Below are 21,708 nucleotides of genomic sequence, written 5' to 3' on the forward strand. Positions count from 1 at the left end.
AATCACAGAATTCCACAGCTCTAGATAAGTTGACTTACTATTGTTTATTCTGACTCCTTCTTTGTAGGAGGTGTTATTATAAGTGAGCTTTTTGAAGCATTTGTGTTTGTGTGGGTGTGGTTGTTTGGGCTTGTGTGTCCACATCCAGTGGTCCTTACATTGGCTTTTTTTCCGCCTGCACAATCCCATCTTCTTCCCTATTCTTTATGCCCATGAAACTCCCTAGCTCCTCATTTGAATATAGGTATTTGTTTATTGGGGTGTTTTCGTATGTTTATTTATTTATTTAAATTAGGTAAATCATGGCTGGGTCTAATTAAATGGCTGATGGTCACACACACTCACGGCAGGAGTCAGACCACTGGTGGGGAATGATTGGCTGGGGGTGTGGGGACGGGTGGGGGTTAAAAATGAGTGTGTGTGTGTAGGGGCTCATGAGCCTATGTGGGGCTTAAACACAGGAGGCTTAACTACAGCAGAGTGATCACAAGGGGGTGTTGACCCCGTGTGTGTGTTTGTGTGTGTGTGTGTGTGTGTGTGTGTGTGTGTGTGTGTGTGTATGTGTGTACACACACACACACACACACACAAACAACACACACACACACACACTCTATATAGTTACTTACACATACACACAGACACACAGGTCCCTCCTTTCCATGCAGCTGGCTAGCTGACTGTTTTAGTGTAGCTGGGCGGCGATGCTGGCCGTCCATGTAATTATGGCACAGTGCCTTTATCACCCAGCTGCAGTTGCCTGTGACTGTGGGTGAAGGGGCCTAAACCACTTTAATTACCCAAAGCCAGTGGCCTGTGGTGGGCCACACTTTGCCAAGAGATGCCCCTGCCTCTAGAGCTCGGGGTGGAGGGAGGGAAGAAGGGCTGCAAAGAATGAATTGTGGGCGAGTATTGAAGAGGAGGGGGTGCAGTGAAGGAGAGTGGTGGGGGGGAAGAGAAGGAAAATGGCCAGGGCATAGTAGAAGGAGAGATAGGGTGTTCACAGTAAACAAGGGAAAGGCCTACAGGGTTTGTCAACATATACAGCTAGTGTGAATAGGTTTCTTTATTTTTATTCACACAAACACTATCACTCACTCACTCACTCACTCATTCACACACACAAACACGCTTCAGCCATGTGTAGGCTTTGAGATGACATTTGAATGTATGAAGTCAGAGAGGATTAAGAGGAGAAATTCCCACTATGAGGGGCCAAGACGAAACCAACACATCATCACACTATGAACGTGTGCAGAGTATAGATGTGTGTTTGCATGCCTGTATCTGTTTGTTACATTTTCTAGCATGCCTAAGGCTCAGTTCACTGAGTATGTACTGGGGCAGTTATGACCTTCCCCCCAAAACACAGCTAACCTCTACGTCTCTCCTAATAGATGTTTCAAGGTGTGTATTCTCCATTTATATTTATTTCTATAACTATTCATATGGGCAATTGGTATGTAGGACCAAGATAAACTCACACATGCAGACAGCCAGGAATAATCTCCGAATGTGAATAGAAATTGATATATTGAATATATTGAAAGCCGCCATATTCAGTTATACATTTACAACCTGCCCTAAAGGGTATGAAATGTCTCATACGTGTTTTGTGAAACGAAATCTTGTCATTGCTAACCAAGAAGAGATTAGCATGTCTTGAATCCCATTTTACACATTTATTCAGTGCAAAGGTAACCTAAGCTTTAACTGCTTGATCATCATAGTCACACCCAACAAACAGTTCAAATGTGGTGGGGTCAGACCCTTAATGCTTGAATTGTATTCCTATGATCATTGGCTGATTTTAAAAAAAGATAATAATGAAAAAAAAAAGCTAAAATAGGAAAGATGCATACTTTTCTTTCAAGATAAGAGCAAGGCACAGCAGTGAAAAAAGAAGGATGTACGAAAGGGATCATAGTTATATATTAGGATTTGAGTCAATAAATTATCTATGTATTATATACTAAAAAATGAATAGTGTATTATTTTGGCTTAGCTAAACGCTCTTGTCCTTGTTATGAATTAATTCACTCGGGCAGCTTTAACATTAAACTTTCAGATGTAGTTTCATACTCCTTGTCATTGCATTAAAACCACCCACTTCAATGCCAGCTTGTGAAAAATCGGGGACATCTACAGGTCATATGGTGTGCATCCACTTACTCTATACATGGCTATTACACATATGGTTTAGATTTACATTAAGCTCTAACAAGATTGATTTCTGCCAGTGGAACAAGCGTTCAGCACTAGCACATTTATGGACAGAATAAGATGGCAACACAACAACTTAAATGCATTTATTGCATTTATTATCTAAATGTTGATTGTCAGTTGCTGGGGTGTTTCATCTTGAGACAATACAGGCGGACTTGTGAGACCAATGCTTAGAAAATTTACATTTAAAAGGCTAGAGACACAAATGTAGATGTACAATCTGCCGCATCTATGGCGATTCCAAAAGCATTTAGTTTAGCTTTCGTCGGACAATACTGGGGGGTGTATCTCCTGACGTTTTAGACAGCAGTGTCTTAAATGGCTTAAATGGGGACAATAAATAAGGCTCAGTGTTTTTACTCTTTATATATAAATAAGTACACACACTCATAATACTGGACTGAAGTGTCCTAGTACAACTGCAGAATTTCACAGTTGACCAGTTAGCAGCTCGGCCAAACAAAACGAAGGGGAAGGGCCTCGTCTGGGTTGCTCTTCGGTGGTTGTTGTGAAGAGAAGGTAAAACATGTATTTACCTTGACTCACAACTGGGATTCTTTAACTATTGTCACCATTGAGCATTCACAAATGCCACTGTCACCTTAAAATAATATACATATAGTTACTTTTAGTCAGTTTTGTTAGTATCTCAAATTTGTCTTCAAGTTGATGAAAGTTGCACTTCAGTGTCTCATTAAATGCTACATGTCTCTCATGCCAATGTATCTGTCCATTCTGCTGTCTGGGAGATATACAGTAGATCCTCAAAGGCATCAAGTCCAAGTTTAGCATCTGTAAAGGAGCTGGAAGGATGGAAACGTCTGTGGGATTAATGTAAATGAACAGAGGGAGTTCCTGTTGGGCGGGTTGTGAGCTCTATCTGGTCTGATTCAGTCCATCTCTTTTCTCTGGGGCTGATTTCACCCCTCCTAGTAATTCAGTGATCCCCTGCTCCTCCTTTTTCTTTCATCTCCATCTCTATTCCATAGTCAGACCGCTCTACACTTAGATGCTCTGATCTTTGGATTTTTATCAGATTTCCGCTTCATGAATTATTTGCCTTATTTTCATATAAAGAAAAGTTGGAAGCTGACATTTGTCTGAGGGCAAAAGTTTGAACAAAAAAGTTTGACATTATCTTAATATTTACTTAAAGAAAGAGTAAGCCGTCTTCAACTTGAAGTTGTTGGCACTTAGTCGGTCTGACATTACGCAGTTTTTGGAACTGTTTATAAAGTAGAGGTTTCTACAAAATAGCTACAGACATTTTGCGTTTGCAAGACTTCATAAGGTACTCTTTGCTTTGTCTATTACGTTACTGTACCCTTTGTTGATATCACCTAGGTAAAAAAATACCATAATCTAACATTTTTCCCTCCATTTCCCTTTCCTTTTTACACACTCTTTCTTACCCGAGGTGGGGAAGTGAACCAACACCAGATGTATGTTTTCTTTCTCCCCTTCAGTTGAAGGGCTTGTGTGATTACTTATGTTAATCAAAGGGTTCAAATTAAATAGTTTTGCAGGTTGTGAGAGCTCCTGTGCCGTGGGGGAGGCATAGGCCAGAGCTCTTCTTCCTTTCTTAGACTTTGTTTTAACAGCCACTCCTTCAGTTCAGACTACCTCCAAATTGAAATTAGAATAAATTAACATTATTTAATTGAGTTCGCAGAAGGCTGCGATATTTCTTAATTAGCTTTCACCAGGGTTCGCAGCGGTAGAGGACCAATCCACACAGTGAAGTGTTACTGAGGTTGACATGATGTCTGAGGGATGTTTTTGGAGGACATTGGGGAGCCCAAGAGACAAGGACAGTCATCTCTGGTCTTCGGACCTTTGACCGGGCCAAGGTCTCTCCTCTTGTTATCATTATATCCGGTCCAAAGTTATTCTATCTTTGCTGATAACTTCGACATACCTTTTAACAAAGAGTCTCAGATGTAGCACATAAAGAATTTAACTCTCAAAGCCTAATTTTTAAACAGTGGTTAAATACATTTTACGTGTAGATTTTAATAATTAATATTTCAGTATTTGAAAATATGCCCTGTGCCAGAGTAGAACTTCTAAAATCTCACCAACATTGCATGTCTCATTTGCTTGGATGAAGCAGAATGAATGAAACCTAAATTCTTCTGTATTTCTGAGCACTTTAGTCAAGACACTATGGCCTTTACTAATTTGAGCATATTTGTTGCTTGTAATGAGTTAAAATTGAATGAGTATGAATTTCTACACTACGCATATTTTTCAGATAGGGCAACTAATTCATATTGTGTAAATAATAGGAGAAAATCCTAATATATATTAGGGATTATTTTGGATTTTTCCTGAACATCTTGCTTGATCAAGGTTAGTTTTTCTGGATACAAAGTGTAGGTTAACTTAAAATGAAATATTAAATGTCTAGTGTGATTTGTAGAGCTACTGTATACTTATAAAGTTAATGATCAAAGGAGAGCTGTGTTTATTACATTTCAGAACTTGAAATCAATATTAGCAGGGAAACGGTCATAGAGGTCAATTTCTGAAACCTAGGTATTGAAGACTCATTGGCTCCCCTTGGCCACATTGGCCTTTCCATAAGCTTTGTAATATTAGGAGAATAATCCTTGAGAGGAGTAAGGCTAAGTCAGTACCTCTCAATGTCTGCCTTTTCCCAGTGTGGACCCCTCCCCAACTCTTACTGCCTTCTGAGTGGTCTGTCATTGGATCTTGTGGGAGAGAGGAGACCCAGTTTCTTCTGACATGCAGTTTAGGTCCGATCATTGGGCTTCCTGTTGTCGTTTCATGCTGCAGGGCATCGCTGTCATCAAGTTGGGTAGAAAGGTATAAGACATTACTGACAACTGAACAGTCTCAACCTTTCTCAAAAGTAAAAAAAAGTTTAAGGGGATGTTTAGATAAGGTAATGTTCCTGTTCAAGTTGTCTTAGGGTCAGTTGTAGGTGCCTGTTTCATGAATGTGGACTGGACATGGCCAAAACGATACCTAAATGTTTGAATCCTCTGGAATCCTCTGGAAATCAGGGAAGAACCCCTCCCCCCCGCTCTCCTAGGAGCCATGCATAAAAACCATGGAGTTGCTCAAAGAGAAGGTGATCTTCTCCCAGGACTAATACATGGCTTATGTTTGATACACTATGCAGATCCTGAAGTCTCACAGGACAGACATTGATATGTTTAATCATTTTAACAGACTAAATACAAATCTAATGTTAATATGTATTTAGGGACTATTCTGAATTCAATTTTATACATGGTTACAACGAAAGAAAGAACTTGTGTGTGTGTGTGTGTTGTGTGTGTGTGTGTGTTGTAACGGATATATTTTGATCCAGTTACTGTAATGCGGCTATCATTTTTCCACCTCTTCCTATGTTGGGTGCATGTCGAGTTCACAAGTTAAACACTGCGAAGAGCTCACTCTTCTCAATACCCGCGCCGACTGGTGTAAAAGGGCCTTCCGCAAAGCGCCGCTTGTAATCTGCCTTTGGTAAGTCCTCCTTAGTTTTATCTGCCAAGGATTACCTCACAAGCTGCAAGCAGGAGAGAACGAGGGAGACGCAGTGCAAGAAAGAGAGAAATGAAAAGCAAGCCAAACAGAAAACGATGAAGATGGAACAAAATGAAAACAAATCGCTGTGTAATCTCTGAAAGAGAGAAACCTGCTTCAGAGTTGAAGGGAGGTTTCCCTCGCCACTCATTTAGAGAGGGAATCGACTAATCCCTCCGTGATTGATGTCTGCTATGAGAGGCTCTATAGCAGACTAATAGGGCTTATGAGGATGACCAGAAAGTCCTTTGTGTGTGCATGCCTGTGTGTGTGTATATGTGAATGAACCAAACCCTTTTGTCTTGTGTGTTCTTCCATCCAGTTGCCATAGAGGCCAGGGGTTTGAATGACATAGCTGCCGAAGAAGGGGTAACTTTATCTTAATCTGGTCTTAATCTGCACCAGTCCTCCAGGTGTGTGTGGGCTTAAACCCAGAAGGATCCCGGGTTTTGGGGTGAGGTTTAAGGGGGCTTCGGGTGAGGAGATAGAAGTCCATGCACTTGAAAACTTCTCCGTCTAAGACCCCCCACACATTTTTGAATACAGCGCTCACTTAGTCATGCCATCCTTGCCATCCTCGCGTCATCCTTATGCTACATTTTAATTGAATTAAACCAACCGTTCTCCGTAATTTAAAAAGGACCTTAGAAGTACCTTATGAATTAGTCTGAGTGATTTGTCTTTCAAATTGTGTGTTAGTGTGTGTGCGTGGCTGCATATGTTTGAAAGGAAAGTGAGTGCAGAAATGATAAGGCTTTAATTGCCTCTTTATAAAGCCCTCCAGCACCCCCTCTTTTGGCCTAGTATGGTATGCAGGTGTGTGCTCTTATGTGCTATAAGAAATACTAAGTGGTATTTTAAGTGCTTAACTCTTAGATCACTGAGTGGGATCATTCCCTTGCTTTTAATTGAGCATTCTTGTTGTAGCTCAGCAAGATTTGATCATGCAGTCTTGTCTTGGTCATAATCCAAACATACAGCAAGTTTGCACACTCTGACCCCAGTTAGTAGCTCTATTAACATTACACCTTACCAACAGAAGCGAGGACCAACAAGGCACATAACTCGGTTTTACCCAACGTAGTTATTGGCGCCAACACTTTTACTGATGCTAGTGGAATGGTGATCTGTTCATTGTTTGGTGGTTTTGTTGGTACACTGATCCCTAGTGAAATAATTTGATGACTAAGGAACTGATAGGCAGACATTAGGAGAATTAATCCTAATGACTTTGATGATCTCCTAGCTTTCATTTGGTATGAAAATCATTAGGTCAAAGTTTTTTATTTCTCCATCAATAAATTATTATCACAAAACACCTTAAAATCATGCCACCTGCGATTTAATGTTAGCATGTTAGACTGGAGTATTATAAGATGATTTGCAAATTAGGATTTGTTCGTGCCTGACACATCGCTCAACCAATCAGATATGTTGATGACAGATATGTATGTTGACTAGGGCTGGGACGGTATGGATTTCTTTCTACTGCAGTTGAAAAGCATGAAATTCCTGCGGTAGTGCAGTATACTGCATCCCCCTTACGAGAGTAGCATAAGTTAGAGTGGGAATGGCAGGGTGTCTTAAGTTAGTGGTGTCATGGCTCGTTTGGTTGCGCAAGGAGAGTGAGCGGTAACGGGGAGTAGGCCTAGCGTATGACTGCCGCTGTGACGAAAAGAGAAAGGAAAAAGAGATGGCAAAGTTGAAGTAAAGTGAGTTTAATATAAAACTTTAGTAAACTAAACAATCCATGTCATTAGAATCCATGAATCCTTGTTTTAAACACAACGTGGCTGTGCACGTGTGCAACTGTCCCAGCCCTAATGTTGACACATGGTTACTCTTATTTGCTAAATTTTAGAACTTTATTCATCAGTGATACAGCTGTTAATCATCCGTGATACAGCTGTTAATTATCAGTGATACACCATAAACTTCTGCATCACAGGTATTCAAATGTTCTTTTTCCTCTTTACTTTCTTTATCGATACCTCCTCCGACTCTTCCTGCGTGTGGCATTTTCCTCCACCACACCCTTCATCCTTCTGTGTGTGTGTGTGTGTGTGTGTGTGTTAATGCATGTGTGTATTCTGATCAGGAGTCAAAGGGGTGACTTTGTAATTATGTTCATTTTAATTGGCTGTGCTATCACCCCTCTCATCGCTTTGGAACCCACGCTGCACTGGACAATGGTAGTCTGTAGTGGGGTGGGGGAGGGGGGGGCTGCACAACTGCTGTGTCAAGACACACACACACACACACACAGACTCTTTACCTGCGGAACATAATTCCTAAAGTGCCCTCCTTAATGACTTTTCCCTGCCCAGGCTTAGATTAATTGATAAATGGCGGCGTTATCAGCACAGCTGATCTCTGAATCCATTGCACCACTAATTTGTTTGTTGAAGATGGAAGTTAAAGGAGATTAATACGTTATAGATTTATAAGAGCCACCCCTCTTTCTTTTCCTCCTTCTCATCCTTATCTCAGAGCTTATTTATTTATCTGAGGAAGATGAGGAGGTGGAGCAAGAGTGAAGAAATGGGTGGTCTTTGGATTCTTTTTCCAATTCATTTGCTTGCCCGTAGTATGCAAATGATTCACTAGTTAACAACATCTGCCAGCACAGTCAATTTTGATAGAAGGCATCCTGCTTTACATATAAATTATAATTTGACTTTTAAGGCAAAAACATATATTCATTTTCAAAAGTTTATAACACCTGATAATCTCTGTCAATGCTCGCTGGTGTATTAGTGACACTGGCCCTCATTTAGCAACCTAACGTAGAAACCAGCGCAGATATAAGCGCAGAAATCATCTTACGACAGGCTTCACGTGGGATTCATGAAACCTTCTTATCACACCAATCAGAGCGTCAGAATAGTCGGACATTGATAAATGCAGCGGCTGGAAACGATCGTAATTTAAATATCACGTCTCAATATATTCTCAGTTTTGAGGCCTCGCGTACAATTTACGACATGGCGAGACGTAATTCTGCTAAGAAGCGGCACTTTTCAGAGGTGGAGATTGAAAACTTGACATCTCAGGTTCATTTGCAGTAACGTGTGTCCTATTTGGCCTAAAAACCAGTATTAGGCTGTTGGAAGAATTGAAAATGGAAAAAGATTACTGATGTGGTCAACAGTATTACCGTAGTAAATTAGACTCCAGCTGATCATTCATTTATACATCCTTGACATATGTATGCTATTGTTCTAATAGTAATAAACAGGATTTTAGTGCACTCTCTATGGTTTATTAAAATAAACGCACAGTAGGAGAGTTTATGCAGTGTTTTTCATTTTACACATGTTTTTTCATGAGTCAAAGCCAGGCAACTGTAAGCTGTGAGGGAAAACGCTTGTCATCCGCCCTCCTTGCTGGACCACCACCCCACCACCCCAACCCAAACATAACAGTATACTATTTAAAAGTGAGGAGTAATATCCTGTCTCCTTGTTATAGCCTCCAGTTGGGGCTGTGCTGTGCTAACCCTAACCCCCCCCCCCTTCGCTCATGCAAGACAGAGCCATCTGCCCTTAATCAATTCGATAGAGCGCCTCACTGTGGCACGTGTGTGCGTGCGTGTGCACTGTTTCTCGGCTCATAGAAGTCTTCTGAAAGAGCCAGATCTGCCGTTGCCGATAGGTGATAAACTGATGATTTCTCCTTATCCTGTTAAACTAAGTATATGCTGCACCGCAAGTCCACACTGACTCAAAAACTTGCGTACACAAGTTCAGACCAGATGTGAGATGTTACCGCAGCCTACGCTCACGATCAAATTGATAACAAATTGATAAATGCCTTGCTTTATGTAGGAATACTTTAGATCGTAAGCACATTACATAAATGAGGGCCAAATAAATATAAAAATTACTAAAATTATTTATTTATAAGTTGATAAAAAATAGTGTACAAGCAGAGGCAATTGGCATTGAATTTTTGAAAAAGTGATCGAGTACTAATGTTGAGAGTAGTGGACAAGGAAGAGAAGGGATTGGTCCAGAAGGAGTTTGTAATCTCTTCTGCTGGATATAGAAGGGAAGAGATGGTGATGGTCTCACCATCAGGACCGTCCGTTGTCATTTTATGTCCTTAGCCGGATCTTAGCATCCATACCCTTGACCCCCAACCCCTTTTCCGCACAGACGCTCGATCCCAAACCAAGCAACCCTGTGTGGCCTTTTTTTTCCCCTGCCAACGCTAATTTGCAGAGGTGTGAGTAATGCTACAGTGGTTTCCATGACAAGCTAAAGCCAGCGCTTACACCGCATCATGTCCCTGTGTTACACGTTAGGCTTGCATGGGGACGGGTGGGCACACTGCAAGCTGGCACAGCCATTCCTTTGTCTGCCGCCTCCCCCAAACTGTGTTATTTCATGATGTATTTTTTGTTTTTTAGTGAACGGTTTTTATTTCAATTTCAAAGCCTTGCCTTTCCTCCCCTGTTTTTTTTTTTTTTGCTGCATTGCATGGTTTTGCCTTTGGAGCAGAATAGACCGTGGAAGCAAAATGGTCCTGGAAAAGGAAACTGCTTTTCCTGATTTTTGCATTTTACATCTCAGTAGCCAACTGCCAAAAGGCCCTCTGTCTTGGCCTGCAGGTTCACTGCTAGATGGGAAGCATATCTTGTTCCCGAGCAAATCACTAGCAACCCCCATCCCATCATGATGAATGTATTTGCATATTTTCCCACTGTGTGATATTACACAGAGCCTTGGCATAAAGACTTGTTAAACATTTTGTGGAACAAACTGTCCCAATACTGTATGCCAAGGTGGCATCGCAACGAAGTGCCTTGGTCAAAAGTAGCAGGTTCAGTCTGGCAAATATTGAACCTCCCTGCGAGCTCTCAGGTGTAAAGGGTTATCATTATCTCTCCACCTGTCCACACACATAAAATAATGACTTAACTAAACAGTGTCTACATGCACAGTCACACATACATGCACACACACTTTCTCTCACGGCTCTCTTCGGAAGGAGCCCCCCTCGGTGTGATTACAACAGTAATGCGATATATCCTTTGTATGTTAATGTGTATTATTTTTCACGCTACATTCGCTCTCCTCTCCTGTTCCTGCCTTTTGTCCTCCCCCCCTACCCTATTGTTCATCCTCTCCACATCTCCATTTACATAATTGAACTTTTGATTGGACTTTGCGCCCTACCTTCTGCTCTCATGCTGGCAACATTTGAAATCCGAAGCGTAATTTCATGGGTAAGATGACATGAGGTGATCATATTTCTTCTCACAATTTTTTTTTTCTAATGTGAAGATGTTGAACATAGAAAGCTCAGATTAAACAAATTGCTTGTTTTGATTGAAGGTACAATTAAGTAATTGAGCGTGTTGGCGGTTGGAGCCAAGCCAATCAGATGAGAGCTTCCAGTTGCAGAATGGACCGGCCACTTAAGTGCACAAACCTTTATCATCCTCTTAAAATGTGAACAGGTATTCATGTTTTTCAAAGGTGTTTGTACATCTCGGACAAGAGTTGAGTGTATAGTGTGTTTGCCTACCTTTTCTACTGTGAATTTCTCTTAGTTTTTGTACTGTAAACTTTCAATTCAGTTTGTGCCTGCTGTTTAGTATGAGTACATTAGAACGTGTGTGTGTGTGTGTGTGTGTGTGTGCATGCATTTCTATACAGTGTGTGCCTTTCTACTGTAGACCCTGTTGTCATTTCAAGTATGTTTGTGTGTTTATGTGTGCTTTGCGATGTGTGTTTGTGTGTATAAGGCTTTTTTTTTTTTTTTTGCCGTTGGCTCCTTGAGCGGATTACAAGTTTTAAAGAGTGTAGGATTCAACACCTCCTCAAATCTGACACTCTCTGACACTGCTTTGAAGCCATGAAAGTGAGATTGGAGAGACACGGAAGCTCTTTTCTCTCCACAGAGTCGTGGGTTTATGTCATTGGGTTGCGGCCGGTTAAGTTTCCATTGAAGCGTTTTGCCCCAGAGGGAAAGACAAAGCTTCCAACTTATAAAGCGTTACACTTGTTTCTTTTTTATGACCCTGAAAGGCTAGTTTTAATAGCCTCCATACTTTTTAGTATTTTGTGTGTGTGTGTGTGTGTGTGTGTGTGTGTGTGTGTGTGTATATATATATATATATATATAATGCTTTGTGACTGTTTACATGTGGCTGTCCTCATTTTGGCCAACCGGTTGACTTAGAAGTAGACTGAAAGAACTATCCACACTACTAAATCGTCTCTCTTTCTCAAGAGCATAGTTCAGTTGCTGAATAAAAAACTGAAAAAACAGAATGTATTCAGTATATATCAATACATCAATAATATATCAATATACTATCAATATATTATTGTTTTTATATTATAAATTATTATTTTTTTCCGTATAAATATGTTAAGTTTATTGTTTGTTTTGTAATCCACATATGCTGTGAGTGTTTTAAACTTCATCTATGCTCCCTACCCATTCATTGGCATGTATATTGTTGGTGAAAAGGGTCTCACAGTAAGTCACTGTTGAGATGATCTAAAGGTATTTTAAATCATTGCTACCCTAATACAGTACAGTAGATATTGGCATATTGTGTGGATCCAAGGGCAACAATTTCTAACTTTGTTACTGAATAGTTCTTTTGCACAAGACCCAAGATTGATCATTTTTTTAATTTTCCATATCATGGTTCATTCGCTTTATCCATGATTCCAGATCTCAAATCACATCCCACTCTCCCCAAATCACATTTCTGACACCAAAAACTCTCCTGACAACAGGACCAATAGGAACCTGTATGCTTCCATTCCCAGGTTTTCTCCTATCTTGTCATTCAGGCATTGTAGTGGGCTTAACTCCTCTTCTTTCTCTCTCACATCCTTTTCCCTTCTTCCATATTTTCTTTACCCTGTCGGATGTATGTTGTTGACACTAAGGCATCAGGAATAATGGAATCTCTTGTCAGTAGCTTGTATTTTTCGCCCAGGCTGTTAGGGCTCTGTATAATAGTAGCAGAGGAGGAGGAAGAGGGGAGGTTATGTGCCACTGATAGTAATGAAGGTTGCCTTTTCATTTTTTAATATGGAATGTTTGTGTGCCGAGGCAATGCTCCCCGCTAATCCTACCCTCGAGCTGAGCTAGCTGCACGGCTGTGTCAGTGTTGCACACACACACAGCCACTGACATTCCCACAGACAGATAAAAGACAAGCACAAGCACACGCACACATGCACAATACATACATGTGCACACCTTCCTTTAGGCAAGACAGCAAACTGTTTGATAAGTCAGGGGGCATTTCTGTTCCTCATGAAAATTTCACTCCTCCCATGTCTGTGTCTTAAGGAAATGCAGCTGATTCCTGTAAGAAGATATGGTATTTGTTTAATATTTGAGGGATATGAAAGATTGACTGCCTAGATGCATTTGAAAACTTTTGTCTGGAAAGAGTGTAATGGAACAGCCGCTGATTGAGAAAATTTAGTTGGGGTAGTGATGAACATGGTGTCACTGTCATGTGCCTCTATCACTCCTAAAAAAAAAAAGAAGAAAAAAAGGTTTGTCAGGAATCTAATATCATTTTTAAAATGCATATTATTTTAACAGACATTTTTTAAGTAATGGTGTATGTTAATTTGTGTTTGTTTGTCTGTTGGCTAAGACACCTGTGTGGCGATAGGTGGTTGAGTGGGTAGGAGAGAGAGAGAGAGCCTTAAAGTCTGTGTATCCCACTGGCTATGTCACCCGTGTGTGTGTGTGTGTGTGTGTGTGTGTGTGTGTGTGTGTGTGTGTGTTTTATAATTTTTGTGTGCTGTGTGTCTAATTGCTTTAAAAGCACCTGGTCTCTAATCCCAGGTAATTAAAGCGCTCAAATTAGACGGTTACTTTCAACTGTCACTTGAAAAAGCAGAAAGGGAAGGCCTGGAGGAAGACTACTCCACTCTGAAATTCTACATACACAGGACAACTGAAAGAACAAGTTTATTTCAATTGGTCAAGCAGAATATGTACTCATGTTCAGTAGAGAAATGTATATCTTTTCTTTTAAGGTCTCTTGTGCTGAATACCAACATTACGTTAGATTAGTCAGCGATAAATTGATGTTAAGGACAAAATTATTTGTGGTAAAAAAGCAACAATCCTCTCCTTGTCCACATACAGTAAATGTGACCGTGTTATCGTTATTGACTTTCTGACTTTTTTTTAAATCTTTCTTTTTTTTTTCTTGTTTGTTTGAGTGGCACGCAGGCATTGTCGAGGCCGCCTAAAACGTGTCTGGGGAAGCTGTGGGGAAAGGTTAAGGCCCACTTTTAAAGATGAGCCGGAAATGTCAAGTGTCCGCCCTTCAGGCTCCTGCTACCGTCTCCCTGTACTGAGACTGCCGTAGGGGCCTGCATGACTCACACACACACACACACACACACACACACACACACACACACACACACACACACACACACAGATGCACACACAGATACAGATGCACACAGACACACACACTGGTACAAAGGTTAGAAGTTGCTACTAGAGATGGCCTCCAGTCTCTCTCTGATTTGGACCTTATGGCATCTCTGCAGACTCCAGGCCGACTAATACTGTTTTAGTACTGTTCGTTTATTCTTGCCAGTTGGCATTACAAACCAATTGTTTTTCAATGTTTTAAAAGCAAGGATAATTGCATATCTAAAGATTGGTATGCTTTATCTTGCCACAGGTTTAAAAGTATAGAAAATTGGTGGAGTGTGGGCTCAGACAATATTGAAATGAAGTTGTAGTGAGTGTGGTTGTGCACTTCTAGGTCTGTGTTAAGTTTAAGCACATCTCTCTTTGGAGAAATGTCATCAAGCCAATCTTATCCATCATTTTTTAATTTCCAAATAAGACCAAGCCTTCTTTTTTCTTCTTTGCCTCTGAGTAACCTTTTGCAAGTTGTCATGAGTTCTGCAAAAGACTTAAAGACACCGTCCCTTGATATAATAATGTTGCTCTCCTTTTCTAGTAGTAGTAGAAAGCCACCAACAGAGGGGGTTGGTCAGCCATCACAATCCTTGTTACAGGGCTCAGAGACTCAGGCAGTCACATTGTTGTGAGCTGTGTTTTCTGCAGGCCTTCACTGTGTGTCTACACAATTGGGTTAACTCGTTATGTTGGTCAATACCAGGTTGTGTAAAACCAACATCTCTTCATTCAATTTCCACGACTAAAGGTTAAGTAAAGGTTTGACTTCCGTAAACATCTCCTGCTTTGAGATTAAACATCACCTGCCTGTGAGAACAGCATCATAATACAATTTGCATTTTGCTGTTGTCATCTAGGCCTACAATGTACAAGAAAGTACGCAATTAATCAGTAGATCAACTGCAGTTCCTAATGTCTCCAGTCTGGTAGTGTATTCAGTCATATTAACTACACAAAAAGTCCTTAAAAAGTCCATAATATGGTTCAGTTAAAAATGTGTCTTAAATGCAATTTAACTAAATTATATATAGTATTTAAAATTACTACTTACTTTCTGTATTGACATTAAAGCCTTCAAAATTCAATGAAAGCTTGATGAAACTTGGACATTCTGCTTTAACACATTGTCATGCAATTAAGGAAAACTGTCTTATAAGTCATATCTTAATGTCATTGTCTTGCCTATAATGGTAATTTTTGAACACATTTCCTAGTCTTTTTGATCACAGGTCTATAATGAATTTAATCAAATCTCAGTGACATTTTTGCCATTTCTTTCCACAATGATCTGAGAGAATTAGCCCGTATCTGTGGCTCCATAACCAGATTAGTGAATGGCCAGCTGAATAATCAGAATATCATTGGTTCTGCTGGACATTTGAGGAAGACCAGTGTCTCCATGCTACCAAGGATTTGTGGGATTTGGAGTCTGGGAGAGGAGAGGCTCCTAATAGCGAAAGCTTTCAACCCAGATAAGACTTCAAAGGCAAAGCTAATTAATAAGATGTTTACATTATCCACGGTCATACTCTGCTTTGTGCATGACCCTTCATTACGGGGTGTGTATGCGCATACGTGCATGTGTGGACTCATTGTATGTCAGGATGTTGCTAAATAAAACATTTTATTGAGAAGTAAATAAATAAAAGGAGCTTATCTCCTATTAGTTGAAAAACACTTTAAAGTCATGTATGTTTTTTATTAGATTGCCTCAGGAAATTAAGTGCCTTTCCAATGTGCATTATTCTTGTGTGACCAAAAAAAACGTTGCAGCAATGCCTTATATATACAGTGTGTATGTACATATATATATATATATATATATATATATATATATATATATATATATATATATATATATATATATATATATATATATATATATACATGCATACATACATACACACATTGAAAATGGAATACTAAAAATATATATATATATATAATTAAAACCTCTGTCTTTCCTGCCCACAGCCCAGCCCCATCCCAAGCCCGATTCTGGGGGGGAAGCCCAACGCCAGCCAGTCTCTACTGGTCTGGTGCCGTGAGGTCACCAAGAACTACCGTGGGGTTAAGATCACCAACTTCACCACCTCCTGGAGGAATGGGCTGGCCTTCTGCGCCCTGCTGCACCACTTCAGACCTGACACAATGTATGAAACACACAACATTCTTACTAACAGAACATTTCACAGTATAAAGGTTGGAGTTAAGGCCAGTGAGTCAAATTTAGGTGGACCAGACGTGTATGTTCACATTAGTTGAAGACTCTATGGCATATATTTACCTGTCATTACGCTGTGTCCTTGTATCCATGATCCCTGTCAGTGTTTGATTAAGAGGACAGATGTGTACATACTTGCGCAAGCAGGACCCAATCTGTCATTTACATATTTTTTTTTCTTTCATATATCACTTATTTCATTTGTATGTGTGTGTGTGTGTGTGAGAGAGAGAGAGAGAATCCTTACATTTTTGTATTTAATGTGTATTTAACACTCCAAAGTACAACACTTGGAAAACCTGTAACCCTATTAAGAGAGCACCAGGGTCTGTGTACGTGTGTGTGTGTTTGTGTTTGTGTGTGTGTGTGTGTGTGTGTGTGTACGTGTGTGTGTGTGTGTGTGTGTGTTCATGCTTATGTGCCTTTGCACTCCACTGTGTTATTTTTACATATTTTCCACTCTATTAGTTCTGTTGATTGCACTGCTATGAAATTGCATGTTACAGCTCTAATGCCATTACATGTGACGCATATTTAAACGCACCTCTTTCTCTGCTATCTCTCTCTGTCTCCCATTCTCTCTCTCTTTTTTTCTGTGCTTGCTTCCTTCTTTGACCCTCCCCACTGTTCTTCCAGGGACTACAAGTCACTCAATCCTCAGGATATTAAAGAAAACAACAAAAAGGTAAGAGGCAGCTACCGCTGGGCCCTTCACACCACTTAGCTCCCTCCCATCCACATCTCTATTTGGCCTTATTTAGAGATCTGCCATTAATCCCTGGCTATTGTGTGTTTGTGTGTGTCATGGTTTGAGGGAGTGGGTTGGAAACACACATGAAGGCAGACAAATGCGTGCACTCACAATCACACTTGCACTACAGCCAGAATCTTATAATGACAGTGTTCCTAAGACGTTCGTTCCCCCGGCTGTGATATGTCTGCGTGGCCGTAAGTTATTCACCTGGCAGAGGTGAGATTGTATTTTAGCTCAGCTGCCTGCTGGGAGCTTACTAACCTGCTTCTGCTAAATATGTGTTGATGACAGAGTGTACATAATAAGAATATATATATCTTATACTGATGAGACTGTTTTGTTTGAATGTGTGTAAAAGCGTAAAAAAAATAACTCTTTGGTTTCATTCCTTTCCTAACACATTACAACCAACATATATGCACTCAGTTCTAAAGATCAACAGAATAAACCATTCACACCTTGGCCTATATCTTCATATCTGAATAGTCACAGTTTGAGGCGCACTGTAGCACACATCACTATTTTCCACTCTGTCCCTCAAGCTTTACTTTTTCCAAACACACAAATGCAAACTGCTGTTTTTCCCTTTCACTCTGATAGTACACACTCACACACAAACTGTCCCCTCTTTGGCCCTGAGGGCTACACAGAACGATATACGTCAGGTTCCTGCAGCTTGATTTGCTCTTCTCACACACACTCTGGCTCAGCGATAACCTCTGGTGGCCCTGTTAGGCATGAATGCTACCCCTGTTGACAATAGCCACAGTGGAGGGAGAGGGAGAGACCCAATCCCATATCTGCTAACTGCCCCTCACCCCCCTCCAGGTGCTCAAGTAGCCCTGAAGAAATTGGCTAGATATAAGTAATATGGGAATATGCCGCAAAAGGGTGATAGCTGGTGAATAGCTGCAGCACTGTACCCAGCACACTGAGACCAGCTTCCCTGTAATGTTCTACACCATCTGCTGAAGTACATTGGCCAAGCAAGTTGTACCTTTGCAGTGAACAGAGGAGACACACTGTAGTTAGATATCAGCTAACTGCCACCTCTTGCCATCGTGCTCATGTAGCCCTCAAGAATCCGGGTATATAAGCTAGTAAAATCATGTCTAATTTGTGTTAAATGTGGACAAGTTGAATTGTACAAGCCCAGCTTTTTCCAGCTTTTTTTTAAAATGTCTTTAAAGTTGGATTTCTTCAGTGTTTAGAATGCATCTTGTTATTAATTCACTCACTCTTTAAACATATGATACATGTATTTGTTTATCTTGTTTGCCAAGAACAACTAGTAATCAAACAAAAACATTACCTGCCGAAAAGTTTTACCAGCAAATATTTCATAGATACATTAAACCCTACCACTTTTCAATGTTTCCTAACTATATTGATAGTGTTTTGTGAAATATTAAGGAGTTAAGTGTCCTGTTTATGAATGTGTGCTGAATTGTCCAATCAGACTTCCTGATCCAACTATTTTCCTTAATTGGCTCACAAAGTTAGCAACCAGTGAAGTTTCTGATTCTTACTGATTTACCGATAATTTAATGCTCCACAAGTATTATGTTTTCCCAGGTTGTAGTTAGCCAGACTTTGGCAGTGTGTGCTGTTTTTTGCTGTTTAGATTAATATCCTTTTGAAGTGACAATAGAATCAGGATGTAAATTGATTTTCTCTGCATGTGAGATTTGATGTCTGTTGGCTGTACACTATAGATGTTGTTGGTATGTTTCCAGCTGTGCTACATACAGTAACTGTACATTAATTACACTCTGTGTTGTAGGTGGCTATGATTGTGAAAGCTCAGTGGGTTCAGGTGAATTGAAAGAAGAGTAATGAATTGTGTTGTGTTATGTAGCACCCTGAAGGTGTTGAGCAAGAGAAGGGTGCTCATGATATTGCCTGCAGGAAAAGAGAAAAACACTCACGCTGGACACAGGCTAGGGCAGCATAGTGTGGCAGGTTAAGGACCCCAAAGAGCAAGCATGTAAATGACGAATAAAAATGAAATAAATAAATGAATGTATAAAGAGCAGAATGAAAAAGGATGATTAAAAGAGAAGTGTCTTTTAATCATCCTCTTTCATTCTGCTCTTTATACATTACACATATACATTTTCCCATCCACAGTGTTATATAGAGTTTCTTTATAAGGAGTTGTTAGAATGTATAGAATTTATTGAATAGATAGCAGAAATGGAAAAGGTATAAAACGACAACTATCTCTGCTTTTCATTGCTAGTTGATAGACATGCCCCCTCCTTTCACTGTCTATCTGTGAGGAGTGATTGCAATGAGCTCACACTGTGCTGAATTATGACAGATAAGGACAATCAATATTGGGGGTGGGCAGAAAAAAAGAAGAGAGAGAAGTGAATATTCAGAACACTTACAGCCTTTGAAATGATCTATTGTGGATGGATCATTTCAAATGGATGTGTGTATTTATGCAAGTCTGTGGATGATTGTGATGATTATGTGGATGTTGTTAAGGAGTTTGCATGTTGAGATCACCTGTGTGTTAAGACCGTGTGCGTGTGTGCGTGCGTGAACGCGTACTGAGGCCAAGGAGAAGTCATTTGTCATACCATCTGATAGTGTAGCACCAAGCTAAAGCTCCCTGAGCACAACCGTGAGGGGTTGGGCTAAGGGGAGGGGTAGTGTTGATGATTGACAACGATAGATAGCTGTCAGTCACCGAGTGGGAGTGAAGGGGGAGCAGGGAGCCGCGGCCCGGGGCAGGCGACAGTGACATTCAGTCTAAACCAAAAGCTTTGTCAGCTGGATGATGGAAAGTGAGAAAACTAGATATGTTCCCAAAATACATGATATTTGTATTGGACTAAAATGTTGCTCTAATCAGTCAGTGTTGAGAAATATAGAAGATCAATTATATTGACAGACTTGTTTCAATTGTTATCGACCAAGCAGTAGGGCTGACTGGTAAATACCATTTATAATACTTTTTTAAGGATGTACATCATGAAAAGGCAAAATAACTAATAAAATAACAAACTAATTGCAATAAACTTTGCTTTACAAAACTCATACAAGGTAATAAATAATCTAACACAATAATTATAGATTAAAATTATCTTGGAGAACCCTTCCGTGACATACCGTTGTTGTTTTTTATCTACCGCTGTCTCGCCATCACCGTCATAACTTACAGCGAAACCAAAGGGGCTCCAAACGCCAGACCTGTTGGTTATTGGAGGATCTTCCAATTCTGGTCTGGCAATGGTCGCATTAACGTTACTAGCCATATTGCATCGACCTAGTTCAACGTAGCGTGCCTTATTGGAGCAGAGTCTTTTTCTTTGGCAGGGGCAGACAGCGCGCTGCCTGTTATGTCTTTTGGGCTGCCTTGTTGAGTGCAGCGCCACAGAGAACTATTATATTTAACACAATTTAAGATCTTTTATTTCTTTTTGGTATTTTCTTGTGATCCATTGTCAATAACAAAGATACAAAATATTGCCTGCCTTATGATTTAACTGCAGTTTGTGGGCACATATGCTACGTATGCTACCACCGCAGAAAACAATTCACGTATTAACAGGGCCCTCAATGTCAGTGTCTCAGTATTACATGATCAGCAGTCCTCAAGCTATAAGTAAACGTATTGAAAGTATAAATCATGACACTGAGGTCAAAAAGACTGTAGCGCAGGTCAAGACTAACATCAGCCTTGAAACAAAACCCAGCCCCAGAGTCTCCTTCTCTTCTTCCTCCTCATACAGCTCTCACGTTCTCCCACTCTCGCTCTTTTCTCTTTCCTTCTTTCATTCTGTCCCTATTGAGCAGCAAAGTTGTCGCTCTCTTTCACAGCCTACCCTGGGCGAGAGGGGAACAATGTAAGCACACTTTGCTCCCCTGAATACGTGTTAGAAACCCAATCAGGCCCTCTTATTCCTCATATTCTTTTTCTATTTTTTTTCTTTCTTTTTTCTTTCACACTCACTTTCTGCCAGGGAAAGGGGGGGCACTTAAACAGGCTCGCTGTAAAGGCAAACTCCTCTCTGTTCTCACTTTTCTTTTTTCCTGCCGCCACTTTTTTCTTCTGGCCTTGTCTCTGCAAGCACAAACACATACTTTCCATCAATAGAAAGGGACAAAAGAGGTGAGAGTGAAAAAGACTCCTCCTAACAAAAGGCATCTTAATTGATTGTAAATTGAGAAACATCCCTCAGTTAAACCACCTTTTTAGTCTCCATTTCTCTCCTTCTGTTCTTATGTCACCTGCTAGAAATGAATACAGTTGGAGAAATTAACTTTGTTAAACAGAGCTTTCTGAGTTGTGTCCAATATCACTTCCTTATGTACTTTACACATAATAAATAGATCAGGGTTTTAAGCTATTACCTACATTGTATTATCAAACCACAGAACACTACCCGCTCCAAACCTCCTCCACAGTCCCAGAACCAGACTCAGGACAATGGGAGATAGGGCATTTTGTGCTGCTGCCCCGCGTCTGTGGAATGCCCTCCCTGACACCTTGAGGGCACCT

The 21,708-nt window shown here is 40.4% G+C and overlaps 1 protein-coding gene across 7 annotated transcripts in view; it reads left to right on the top strand.

The window, feature by feature from the left end:
- The window catches only part of ehbp1 (EH domain binding protein 1), a 140,957-nt gene that overhangs the window by 52,808 nt on the left and 66,441 nt on the right, over positions 1-21,708 (top strand). For all 7 annotated transcript variants that reach the window (XM_034897842.1, XM_034897843.1, XM_034897844.1 and 4 more), the window contains 2 exons: positions 16,192-16,370; positions 17,078-17,126. In XM_034897842.1, the coding sequence (XP_034753733.1) occupies positions 16,192-16,370; positions 17,078-17,126 (228 nt within the window). The remainder of the gene's footprint in view (positions 1-16,191; positions 16,371-17,077; positions 17,127-21,708) is intronic.

The sequence above is a fragment of the Etheostoma cragini genome, chromosome 17 (assembly GCF_013103735.1).
Source record: "Etheostoma cragini isolate CJK2018 chromosome 17, CSU_Ecrag_1.0, whole genome shotgun sequence".
Taxonomy (NCBI): Eukaryota; Metazoa; Chordata; class Actinopteri; order Perciformes; family Percidae; genus Etheostoma; species Etheostoma cragini.